Raw genomic sequence first — 13,087 nt, 5'->3', positions numbered from 1 at the left:
GCATTTACTTTAGTTAATTGACATTCTGTTGCTTCAAGCATGGATCGATAAATCGTTTCGAGTCATGATGACTCATAATGAGCAAGTGCATAGTTATATTTTGACCGCCAAGCATGATACATATACTAGACACAGCAACAGCGTAGCGGAGAGTCTACTACATGGAAGTCCATCTTCTAGTCATTTCCAACCATCACTTAAGAGTCTACCGTCAAAACAGCTTCCCCTGGGCACATTCACCAATTGTTTCCTGCACTCGATCCTGAAACGCTCAATTCCCACTCTGCTTACGCTCTCCGCCATCCCTGTTAAGTGGTATCTAGAAGGCGCAGCCAGAAACCACTAAGATGGTGAGACTCTGTTATCCTTGTACGGTTATCTAATCAACCCCATGGCATCGAGTTGCAGGCCTGATTGATCCAGGTATAGCGTTGTTCCAAAGAGCAGTCTCCACAACCGAAGCTGGTACATTGGCAAGTACAGAGTATATTCGTCAGTGAATGGGATGATAGTGACTAAACCTCCCATCAGGGTCCCACAGCGTTTTAAGATCTCTCAGTCTCTTCAGCCGGTTTTCATCATAGCCATATTTTTCCTCGATGGGCTCATTGCCCGTGGCGTAGTTGACATATCTAGAGGACACAAGAGATGATCAGATGAATGGAAAGAATAAATTAAGAGGGTGCCGGTGGCAGCATAACGGTGCAGGACGTACACTTTATTCTCTCGCATACCAGACGCCTCTCGCAAGATCTGCCGGAACTCCTGGCCCCACACGTTGGCCGCTTCATCAATTTTGGGGTCGGAGTACAAAAGAGAGCCGCAGCTGATGGCGGCAAGTTATCGTCAGGACTTGATTTCACCATATTGAGGCAGAGGACGGGGAGGCACGTCCCAAGAACGGTCGTGTAAATTGGAAGACTCACACGTGAAAGTTTAAAGCTCTCCATGGGAAAGCCGTGCTCTCATCCGGCACCTGGCGGACCTTTCCAAAGGCGTAGCATTCGAACATGACGACCGAGTCCTTGGCGGATGGATGATGGAGGCGAAAGTCCAGATAGTGTTTCCAGAGTTCCCGCGCTGCCGCAGGGTCGAGTTTCTCCAGAGCGACGGACCATGTCGGCTTCTGGCCGCCTTTGTATTCGCCGCGGTCGAGAAGCGCGTTTATCTCGTTGTACGGCGTTGGCGAGCTATGCTGGTAGATAGGACGCAGGTTGAGGATGGGAGCAAAGGCCTTTTGCGCGTCCGAAGGCGTACCGGCATACCACAGTTCCAGCATGACTGCCGGCTGTAAAGTCATACGGCTTAGCGTTGGACGTCCATGACTTGAATCAAATGCCAAGCGAAAAAGGGGGTCACATACGAATCCAAATGGTGGCAGACCGGTGAAAGCGTAATGGATTGCCATTCCTTCTCCCATGTCAAGATCATTGATGGTCTGAGTGACTTCTTCGATATGGTCTGGGAGGAAGATCATGGTGCTTTCCCAGTGTATGCCGTCGTTGATTTGCGGAAATGCGTTGACTTTCGCCGCCGTCACGATGCCGAAGTTATGTCCGGCTCCTTTCAAACCCCAAAGAAGCTCGGCGTTTTCGGTGGAAGAGACAGTAATCACATCCCCCTTGGCAGTGACGAGCCGGAGTGATATCACGTTGTCAATGGACATACTATAGTTGGCTTGCACTCGACTGAAGCCGCCACCAAGCAGCGCAGCACAGGCGCCGACGGAGTTACAGTTGCCGACAACTGTGCATTCGGTCAGTCCGTTAGTCGGGTAGCGTACGATCAACCCGTCTATCGCTTGCAGAAATCGACGTACCGATATGGGCTTTTGCGGCATAAGCCGCGTTGATCGCTTCGCTAACCAAAGCGCCGGCTTCAATTATGGCGTATCCCTCTTTGAGGTTTACGTCCACGTTGTTTAAACCTCTCAGATTGATCAAAATCCCAGAATCTCCGAGATTCCATGATGTTGTCCATCCATGACCGCCAGTTTGAGCGAGGAATTCAACATCATTGTGGATAGCCCATTGGACCTGGCGATGGTCAGCAGATAAATCAGACCTGGCCCCTCGTCAAATCATCAGAGGTTCTAAAGAAATTCCACCTACTGTCTTTTGGACATCGCTTTCCGTCGCTACGTTGATCACTGCGCCTGGCCGGGGTGCCGCATACTCACTCCACCGAATGGTATTTGGATAGAATTCGGGATCGCCAGGGAAGTTAATTGATGCCCCTTCATTGAGAACCTTGTCCAATGTCTTCAGTTTATCCTTTAGATTCATGCTGACTGACTTGAAAGCAAACGTGTTGACAAGCGCCTTGCGCTCGGTCGTCTTCAACGGCTTGATTATATGCACACTGAGTCCTTCACACTAGATTGATCGAATACTCGTCGAGATTTCCAGCCGAGCAAAGGGAGGGGAAGCTGACTAGTGTAGTATAGAGCATGTAAGTTGCCAGATTAGTGGGTGATGTTCAATCCATCTAAGAAAAGCTCAGGATTCACATGCTTGTGACGCTTTTGTCAATAAGGGTGATCATTCTACTCCTGTATCTCACATCATAAATATGTCAAACCAGGCTCTATGAATGAATATACTAATTACAAAACCAGCATTTAGAGTCCAGAGCGCACCATGCAGTCTCCTGACAGCTCTTTGTGGATCCTTCCTCAACCATCGTTTTGAACTTGCTGCCGCTTTCGGCCACAGACAATGTCTGTTTCCGGCATTTACTTCTGCTGACTTTGACATGTCATCGGGCTCCACCACCTTTGAAGAAACGGTTCAACCCTATCGCAGCTGCAGGTTTCGCAACATGAAATATGCGCTGATTCAAAGAAGAGCGGAAGTTGGTGTGTGCCAGCAGCCCGTAACCGTTGCGAGGCGAGTTGCATATTTATACAGTAAATTATGCGGTGAAAAATTACAAGACTCAAAAAGTATTGAAATCTTTGAATCATTATTCATTTAACATTAATCTATAGCTATTTTTAAAAGAATCTAGAATGTTTCTCTAAAGCTAAAAGGTTGTTAGATGTAAAATCATATCCTACTAATCGAAACATGTTCTAGAAGCCCTGTTATGAAAGTGTTTTTAATTTAACAATATCGAACCATTTATACGGACAACTTGCCTAGTAGATCCTAATCAACCTATAGTATTTACTAGTAGGGACGCAAAGAGGGCAGAGAAGACAGTAAGACTCTGCATCTAGATATCTGCATGACGCTCATCTCTGGCCATATAATAGTCATGTTAGCAACGCGCTTACTAGTAGGGGAACATATTCGAACAACACACCAAACCAAGAATGGTACAGTTTGAGTTCATCTTGCTCTTGACCGTAACACTATATAGCTTATAAACCATGAGAAGCAGAATGAATTGAAGTATGACAAGCCAGGAAGCTCAACTTTTAGTATTAAAAGGTGGGAACATACAGTTCCAGAACAACACTAGACTTAGACAACGCAATCCAACCAAATAAAAAAGGCAGTGTCTGGTAACATGCATACACTCACGAACGACCAAGCATAACCTTATCCACATGCTCTCTAACCTTGGGGTACACATCCATATGGGCGGTGACCCCCATCCAGCAATCTAGGTGGCCTCTTCCCTCGAAGACGACTCTCTCATAGCCATCTGGACCATGTGCATCCCGAAGCATGGTGTATGAGACATCTGTGCTCTCAGGCGCGTACACCGCATTATTAGCTCCGGAGAAGAAGAAAATGGGAATGCCTTCAAGGCGTGCAATGTTATATGGAGACACAAGGTTGATCGATGTGGGTGGGTTGGTGGTTACATAGCCAGAACGGCCCATGGACATGAGATGACCGAGGGAGCGCATGGATGTGCCGCCTAGGAAGTTCGCCAGCTGTGCGTGAGTTGGGGCGTTGAGGCTTTTGTGCGTCCAGAGGCTGCGGGAAAGGAAAGGAAGCAACAATGGTTAGCATGGTGTAATAATCAGTTGGGGAGCTGGTATTGAGGGGTGAGCGCAGATGAGTATAGCTGACATACCGGCCAAAAACTAAACTGCTTCTATGGCAGACGACTGAATTGCAGATCTCCGCTTTGCTTCCTACAGGGTAGAAGCGTAAGACCTGATTGAGAATCTGTTGGATGAGCGAGTCGCTGGGACTGCTAGTGCAGCTGAACCATGAACCTGCGAGCTTGTTGTACAGGTTGTTCATTGGGATCGGTAACGAAGCTTTGGCCAGATTGACGTTGGCAAATATTGGATTCATGAAGACGTTTGACGCGGTAATGCCTTTGATCCAGCCAGCTGGAATGCTTCCATCCAGGAGGCCCATGGATAACGCGACCGAGCCAGCGCAGTGAGCAATCACGTAGATCTTGTCTGCATGCCCGTTCCTCTGCGCTTCTTGCTCGCGGATTTTGGCCAAAGCAGCGAGGATGTCAAGCCGCGCGTCGAACGTGGTACTCCCTTTCATGGCCGTCATGGTCTTGCCGACACGATGCGTGACACAGTAGATCCGGTAGCCCGCTTCGCGGAAATAATCGATGGCATTCTTTTCGATGGTGGGAAGGCCGAATATTTGATAGTCGACTGCAGCGCCAGGAACAAACAGAATAGTTAGCCTTGCGGTGGATACGTCGCTGCCTAGCGGATTCCACATTTGCATTGTTGAATGGACGCCATCTGAGGCGGTTACAGTGAATGTCTCAGATATCTCCGTTGCGTTGCTGTAACCATGAAATGTGGGACTGGGCCATTGCAGGTAGGTCAATGGCGCGAAGAAAATCTTGGTGGCCTCTCTGGTAAAGTAGGTCAGGAAGCTGGCAACGGATCTGGCCTTTGCGTATAGATTCCGGCCACTGGGTTCGAGTGTTGCAAGTTCCGAGACAAAATCTGCTGGTTTGATATAAAGCGTACCGCGTCCAATGACCTGGCCGTCTGGAACGGTGATGGTGGCGTACAGAGTGGATGTGGCTTTCCAAAAGCCAATCGGATCAAAAGCAACGGAAGGATTGACGACTTTATAACCATTGAAATAGAGCTTCTCACGAGACGGGGATATCATCTCGAAGTTATAAGTCAAGTTCCGAGTAGTTGGTTCTCTTGAATCCTGGTTGAAGAGCTGGAAATCGCCCCTATGCACCATGAAGGGACCCTTAAGTCCAGCACAGGAGAAGGAGCCGGTCAGCATGGCGGAATGAGCGCTGCTCGAGACCACTTGTTCATGTTAGCTTGCAACAGCGAAGAAACTCAGGATGCGGTAGATTTACAATCTTCGGTGTCCCAGGACTTCACACTGAGGAAGAACCTGGCAGCCTCGCATCCGCTCCGAGCAATTTTGGTGGCAAGCTCAAAGTCTTGGACATCATCTCCAATGTGGATGAAGCCAGACATTACCTCCGTAAACCCGATTCCGCTGGTCTGGTCATCCTCGGCCACATCGATGAGCTTTTCCGTGGTTTTAACACCTGCATCATCCACCAGAGGGAATCTTGGTTTGCCGTACAGGTTTAAGATGCCTAATACAAGTAAATATCGCACCGGCGAATGTACTCGAGTTCGCTTACCATTGCTCGTATCGAAGTCTATGTCGATGCCTCTCTTTTTCGCAGCTAGTTCGACTGACCTCTCGGCCAATGCTGTGATTGTGGCGAAGGGATTGGCTCCGAGAGCAGTGGGAATGAGAGCGCCGTCGCAGACAACCAAACCTTCATGGACCTCAGTGCCCTCGCCTTGTAACACTTCACCCATATGGTTTGTCCCGCCGTTGGAACCTGTTCCATCACTACTGATACAGGCTCCGCCGCTGCAAGAGAATGTCAGGTATAGGTAAAATGCATGTCATGGGTCCCGACAGAACATACATTGCGTGAACAGTTATTTCTTGCTGACCCAGAGCGGACCAGAACGGACTACCCATATACGTTCCTCCCACAGCATTCGTCACCTTCGCAAGGACTGAATCGAGGTACTTGACGTGCTCGGAGCGGCCTACGCCCAAGAATTTGAGAATCGGTCTGTCATCTTGAAGCGTGAGAGTCGCCTGGTTGCCTAAGATCACAAGACTTAATGATGGCTGCATCGAGAAATTCAAGGGCATGTAACGGGAGACTTACTGTCATGCGACATGATTAGGTATACCTGAGTCTTCTCGGTGCTACCGCTGCGGAAGTACGGTCCCAGAAGCTTGCTGCCCTGCCTTGCCAACAAGTGTTCTACCTTTTCAAAAACACCAAGTCCCTTGGGGGCAATCCGTCCGGGCAACTGTTCAAGCATCGCTTCGAAAAACGGAGCAAGCGCTTGTGGCACAGTTCCTTCTTCGATAATGAAGCCATCCAGCGGATGACGCTGGTTCCGACAATCGATCACTCCGGTGATACATGGCCCAATGGGACGCTCTGGCGAAGGGGATGGACGCCCTACAGAGTTGACATCGTAGTCCGTGTTGTAGCTATATCTCTCAGTTTTAGCGATGGAGCACCGGACAGAAGAAACGAACCCACGTACCCAAATGCTAGGATATCTCCATTGCCACTCATTCCCGTGCCGATGCTGTCACTCATCTTCAGGCCCATCTGTTTACTACGGAGAAGAATCTCGGTGGTGCCAAGGCTGCCGGCCCCAAGGAAGACGCATTTTCTTGCGTGTACCCACATCAAGTCCTCGTAGATATTTTCCTTGAACGCTCCCCGCTTGCCGCCATACCAGGCAAAGTAGACGATATATCCTTCTCCGTCTGGGGCCGCCTTGATGTACCGCACTTCACATTCGCAGAACATTTCCGCTCCCCAGTTCCAGGCGTCACTGAGATAATTCACCAAAGTAGTCGACTTGCTCCCGTCATTGATGCCGGTGGCGTCCATGCCGGTGAGAGTGGAAGCATGCATTTCGACTCCAGTACTATTGGGTCCATCCACGAAGCGAGTGGTCTGCGGCACGCGATAGAATTTATCTCCCAACCCCATAAGATCTGCCTGTCTCTGGAGTAGGTCCAACTTTGGCAGATCCGGGAAGTCAGGAGGATATGAAGCAGGTTCCAGAACGCCTCTGGCCCGGCCATAGTCTGTAGATATTAGATCAAGCCCAGTGTCTATATCCTGCAAGCAGAAACGATCTCCTGTGAGGAGCACACCGTTTGAAACATCCCAGTCTCTACCTGCCGTAGGAGAAAAGAACAACGTACACTTTTTCCAAGCCGACTCATCTTTCAGCTCCGCCGGCCAACAGTTCATGTCCAGAACCTGCTGATCGGCCTCCAAGAAGACGTTCGCATTCAGCAAACTGGTCCCGCCTAGACCGTTCCCGACGAAGGCATTCTGTCCCTCGCCAACCACCAGGTGGTAGAGTCCTGTCGGATCTCCTCCTTCGGTCCACTTGCCCTTGGTCTTCCAGGGAGCGAATTCTCCGCTGACATGCAGCTCCTTCAAGGCATCATGCAGTTCCTCCGGATACTCGCCAGGCCATTTCTCCTTGCCGCGCTCCAACAAACACACGCTCTGCCGACCCCGCGCCATTCGACTCGCCGCGACTCCCCCGCCGTATCCAGAGCCAATGACGACAACATCATAGGCGGTGCGCATGAGCTCAACAGGGCGGGAAATACGGGGGTAGCGAGCATGTGTTGTATCATGCACGTTGGATTTATGGTCTTTCAGCGGTGGTTGATCGGTTTGGGGTCTTTGGCCCTTGGTGGTGACGGAGGGGCTTGATGAGTCTCCATCTGTAGTCCATTTGGAGTCCTTGAGCTTTGGGGGACGTGAAGCAGAGGGCAATACGTTGGTGGGGGTGAAGGGCTTGACGCCGTCAACAGGAGGAGGCAGGATATCGGTGGCCATAATTCTCTGTTTTATGCCTTTCTCCAAACAACTCGCATTTATTCCAGTGCGACACGGATTGGCACCAAAGCCTGCTAGTGCTATGGGATCTTTCTTCTAGACTTCGAGTCCTTTATAGGTCTATCATTACTAGGTAGTCTTGAGTTCCCGTTATTTTCGTCTCGGGCCTGACTAGCAACGAATATTTGCAAACAATTACAAGCTGGACATCATCCTTCTGTCATAGTTTATCATTAAAAGTAGCCACGTCTTGCTCTCATTGTCTACCTCTCGATTGACAGCCAGACTTGGACGAGCCCATCAGCTGATCGAAAAGTTCAGTGTCAGGTCGCATGAGGTCATAGACATTTGAGTGCCGGGTACTGTAGCTGTAACATCAAATCTAGCCATGAAAATAAGTACTTTATTTACAAGTCCATTTAGCCGCAGCTTATACAAGTGTAGTTATTCACTGGGTCCATATGTCATAACAAGTGGGGCCATGATAACACTAGAACCCATCCTTTCAATACCCATATCATGATGGTCTCGGCCTTGATGGACCAAAACTCGGGACTGTTACCAATTGCAACAGTATAAGCTGACTGACCCCCCTAACCTTATGAGATAAAGATCTAGAACTACAGAGATTCGCCATGTGAAATTGCCGCAAATAGTAATAGGTAGATAGATGTCACTGCCAAGATAAACTTAAAATATAGTTCAAAACTTAAATGTATGCAGAAGCATTAATAGACATTATTCACATGGATTCTGTGTTTCCATAAGGTAAAGTTCTAGAACAAAACAGGCGCATTAAAACTAATCCATTGCTGGGATTAGAACATTGTTTAGTATTATTCAAAGGTATCACCCAGCAGTAATTATTCCATGGAAAGAGACCAGTCACTTACATCTTTGACTTCTGTGCACGGTGCACCCTTGGTAACCCTGAATTCATGAGAATACATAATTAATATGACTCCTTATCTCCCTCAGAGGGGCAGCTGTAATAAATGTCCGGATATGAAAGGACATGACATGCCATGATGTGTACAGAAGTTTAAAGGTCATAGCCAGTACCCTGTTATATAAAGCATAATGATTATAGAGTTAACTGGCATTCAAGACAAGTTGTCCTGGTTGTTGATATTAGAAGTAGCATCTTCTATCCACTGGCTGCCAGATTCGCATAATGGCAGTGACATTCTACGGCTCCCAGACTAAGACGGAGACAGTGGCACCTCTGTCATATACAGACTCCCCCTGGAGGCTCTTCAGCTTCGACATCCTGCTGTTCTTGCGCTGGAGCCCCTACCTGATCAATATTTTCCTTCCACTGTGGCCGTGGCCATCCCATTGCCTGGACGAGCTCTATCCGTCCCTGGCCAATATCCATGACATCGTCTTGCATACCATTCTTGTCGTTGCACAATCGTTCTTCCTGATTTCTCTGCCATTACTGATCACTTTTCCATTCGGCTCCTACATCTTCTATATTGGTCTATTCCTCGCGTTGAACAAGGTCGTGTGCACGCTTCTGAATGGCAAGATTCCCGAGGACGGTCTCAAGTCAACCGAGGACGATCATTCTGCAGCTTGGAAACGGCACGATGATGAGAGCTGGATCTTCCTCAACGGTGTAGCAGTGGGGTGTGTCTCAATTGTTGTTTCGAAAGTCAACGTAACTTGCTAAGAAGCCCTCACAGGAAACACTGGCTACAAAGCAATATCGATAGATTATCACGAACGTTTCACCGTCCAGTGGTAGGGGTGCACAATAGAACGTATGTCTCGTCATTCCCTTCTGTTATCACACTTGAAACGTCCGAGCCTTGAGCCTAACCTGCACCAGAAACGGCATAATCTTCGATATCATCCAATGCCTGATACAACGCGCTTTACTCTACAGCAACGCGAATGTCCGGCAGTGTCACATGCTTATCAAGAAGGCTCTATACGCACCGGGGATCAAGAAAGTCGTCCTCATCCTACATTCTCAAGGCGCCATCGAAGGTGGCATGATCCTCGATTGGCTCTATGATGAAGTACCTCATGATTTGCTCAAACAGCTGGAAGTCTACACCTTTGGGAACGCCGCAAACCACTTCAACAATCCCTATCGAGTCCATATTCCCAGTGTCGGTGCAGGCTCAAAGCTGGCCCCTGCTCAGTGGCAAACGCGGAGCAAGCGTGCAGTGGCCCATATTGAGCATTATGCGAACAGCAAGGACTTTGTGAGCCGATGGGGTGTTCTGCACTTCACACGCAAAGTCACCGAGGACCCGCGGGAGAACAGATTCATGGGCCGCGTCTTTGAACGGCCTGGAAGGGGGCACCAACTCAATCAGCACTATCTTGATAACATGTTCCCGCTTGATCCAACCGGACGATTTGTCCGTGGTTTGGCCGATGGCGATTTCATGGAGATGGATGTCAGTGTAGGTGGCGGTACAGAAGTCAGGGAAGGGCTGGATCAGAGCCTTGATGCAACATCAGGAAGCATGGAGCCTGAGGCGAGAATTCTAACTAGCGGTCCAGCATCAGTGCGGACGGAGAGCCAAGGGCAAGCATCGAGGCCAAAAGGTAATTCTGGGATTTTGGAAGTTGATGGGTTCGCAAGGACGAACGGGGTTCCCTCGAAGGTGAAGAATTTGAGTCGATTGTGGGCCTACTGCAATGGCAACTCTCCTGGGGAAATATTGTGAACAATCACTTTTAAGTAGGTCAGTTTCGTTATTTTCATGTACTCTGCCAGGGGCATCTCCACCGGAATGCGTATTGCAGCGCATATCTTTCCTCAGACACGACTGCCAAGTCATGATCACCGTATATGTGTTGTGACTTGAGAATTTAATATCATGGAGTAAATCCTCTGAAGAAGACCAAGATTGCTTCCAATATGGATATTCTGTTCGAGAGGATGACCAGAACTTGCTATGGCTTTTGCTCACCATTTGGAAATTGAACGTCTGTATTTGTCACTTTCGTTGACCAAAGTAATTAGTTATTGGAAAGTCACTATCCATAATCTGAGGCGAATTTTATGGAGTATTTAGATCAATAAAGCCGTGATGCTACCTGTTGCCTGGCTCCCAAGGATACCCTTCGAAGGGAAACTGGGCTGGGATGCGGATTGGATTTTGTCAGTAAATCCGCCGGATCAGATTACCGACTATGAAAGGAACACTAGTCTTCGCTCAGGGATCGACAGGCTAGGGTAAGGTAGCTTGACCCACTGCGAACCATAATAAAAATAGCTCGTGCACCGTCTCTTTCTGCCCTAATTCTTTTGGGAAACATCTGAAGCTTGCTTTCTATGCTTTCCCTGAAATGGACTAGTGGAATACCGTGACTCCTCGAGTGGTACACTCACTTTAGCCTGTACCTGCATCATGCGATTGCGGGCGATAACTCAACCCTCAGTTCTTGGTGAGCAATGGTGTCTGAGCAGCGCCAGGAAGAAGTCCGTTACTCTGCGCGTAATGCAGAGCAAAAAGCATCAGAGTCATGAGGATTGGCGACGGTCATATGCGAGGTCAACGACAGCAGTCTGTATGCATCTGCTGCTGCGCACTGGAACTTGGAGATTGGCAACCTTGCTGTAAATGTGATAAGCATTGACTGGAGTCCATACTCCATGGTCATGCACTCTGTAAGGATCTACGTCGCAGGGTAGATAACCTGTTGACTAGGTAAGAATTGGTGACAATAATTAATAGAAAAGAATGATAGAGAGTAGTAGATTAGTTTATAACAAAACTAATCCTTGTCTTCTTAAATATCAGATAAGGGGAATACTATTTATCTTTACTATCTATCCTAGATGCATTTAGTAATGATTTAAAAGTAGCTTAAGGTATGAAAATAGGAGGTTAAAAATAATTAGGATATAAGGGGTAGCTATATAATTAAGTAGCTAGGCTATAGCTAAGCCTTTATAATTATACCCTATCTAGTTATAATAACTATCCTTAGTTAGAGTTATATAACCTTAAATTTTCCTAAAGAGTAAATAATATCATAATAGTTAATATAATATAATATTATTAATAGAGATAACTAATTATAGGGTAGATATAATACTTCTATTATATTAGCTTTATATATTTTAAAATTTATTATATTCTTTATTATTATGTACTATAGTGTGGTAGTAAATAATATTATTATAGATAATAACTATAGTATATTTATCTTTAATTATATTTTTATTTATATTTTCTCTTCTTTTAAYTTTATATATTAATACTTCTCTTTTATATTATAGTATTTTCTTTARTATTATAGTTCTTCTTTATTTATTAATACTTAAGATTTAAGTTTTTTTAAATCTTATAATCTYTYTTTTATTTCTAYTATATTTTACTTCTTCTTTATATTCCTTACTRTTAAGTTTTATYATAGCTAATACTATTATCTATAGAAAGTACTAGTATATATACTACCTCTATACTATATTAAAGAACTTTAACCCCTAAGGGGGCCTTTCTTTTAAAGTTAATTATAAACTTATAGATAGTACTTCTATAAAATATATCTAGTATAATACCTACTATTTACTCTATAAACCTATATATTATATTAGATTTATATATTATTTTAGTATTAATAACTATTTCTAGGCTATACCTAGTATGGCTAGAAATGCCCTTAACCTATCTATTATTATTAAATAGTATACTAGGTTCTTTAATCCCTAGTATACCTAGGATCTAAGTCTTTTTAAGGACTTTTTAGTCACCCTTCTTAGGCTTATTAATGCCTTTAAGAATATAGAGCAGAACTACTATTAGTTATATAATATTATAGAAAAGAAAAAGGAATAGTATATAAGTTTCTAGGTTAATTTATTACTATAGTACTATCTTAATACTAATATTCTTATAGAGTAATAAGTATAATAAGTTTCTTAAAGATTATTATACTAAAATAGCTTATATTTAGTACTTAAACACTAGGGCTACTACTAATAATTAGGCTATATATTATTTAGCTAAAGCTCTTTAACTTATATCTAGTAATACTAGGTATATAGCTTAGGCTGCCTCTCTTCTCTTTTTTATAGAGGAGATTAAGGTAATTAGCATCTATTTCTATAGTAATAAAATAGTAGTTACTAACTAGACTTACTTAGCTAATATTAATTAGTCTTTTCCTTTAGTACTTAAGGATATTTAAGTTAGTATTATATTCTACCTTTATCTATTATACTTAGCCTTAGCTAAGCCTTCCTAGTGCCTTTATATTAGTTAATAGTAGTAATTCTTTTCTTATATTTCTA

The 13,087-nt window shown here is 45.6% G+C and overlaps 3 protein-coding genes across 3 annotated transcripts; 1 reads left to right on the top strand and 2 right to left on the bottom strand.

The window, feature by feature from the left end:
- Nucleotides 1-493: 493 nt before the first annotated feature.
- Nucleotides 494-2,285, bottom strand: Aspvir_003598 (FAD-binding oxidoreductase; the record flags this gene model as incomplete). The annotated part of the gene is made up of 6 exons (XM_043275179.1): nucleotides 494-632; nucleotides 716-826; nucleotides 927-1,288; nucleotides 1,364-1,746; nucleotides 1,820-2,036; nucleotides 2,112-2,285. 6 exons carry the CDS (start codon nucleotides 2,283-2,285, stop codon nucleotides 494-496), a joined length of 1,386 nt encoding a protein of 461 aa, XP_043131114.1.
- A 1,238-nt stretch (nucleotides 2,286-3,523) lies between these two features.
- Aspvir_003597 (uncharacterized protein) lies at nucleotides 3,524-7,824 on the bottom strand (the record flags this gene model as incomplete). The annotated part of the gene is made up of 7 exons (XM_043275178.1): nucleotides 3,524-3,929; nucleotides 4,030-5,206; nucleotides 5,260-5,508; nucleotides 5,557-5,795; nucleotides 5,854-6,040; nucleotides 6,106-6,440; nucleotides 6,497-7,824. The coding sequence occupies 7 exons, from the start codon at nucleotides 7,822-7,824 to the stop codon at nucleotides 3,524-3,526; spliced, it is 3,921 nt and encodes a 1,306-aa protein (XP_043131113.1).
- A 1,174-nt stretch (nucleotides 7,825-8,998) lies between these two features.
- Nucleotides 8,999-10,511, top strand: Aspvir_003596 (uncharacterized protein; the record flags this gene model as incomplete). Its single annotated transcript, XM_043275177.1, has 3 exons — nucleotides 8,999-9,456; nucleotides 9,513-9,590; nucleotides 9,659-10,511. 3 exons carry the CDS (start codon nucleotides 8,999-9,001, stop codon nucleotides 10,509-10,511), a joined length of 1,389 nt encoding a protein of 462 aa, XP_043131112.1.
- Nucleotides 10,512-13,087: the final 2,576 nt, after the last annotated feature.

This window comes from Aspergillus viridinutans (assembly GCF_018404265.1).
Source record: "Aspergillus viridinutans IFM 47045 DNA, scaffold_16, whole genome shotgun sequence".
NCBI lineage: Eukaryota > Fungi > Ascomycota > Eurotiomycetes > Eurotiales > Aspergillaceae > Aspergillus > Aspergillus viridinutans.
The sequence above is the reverse complement of the archived record's forward strand: the minus strand, read 5'-3'. Positions and strand labels throughout refer to the sequence as shown.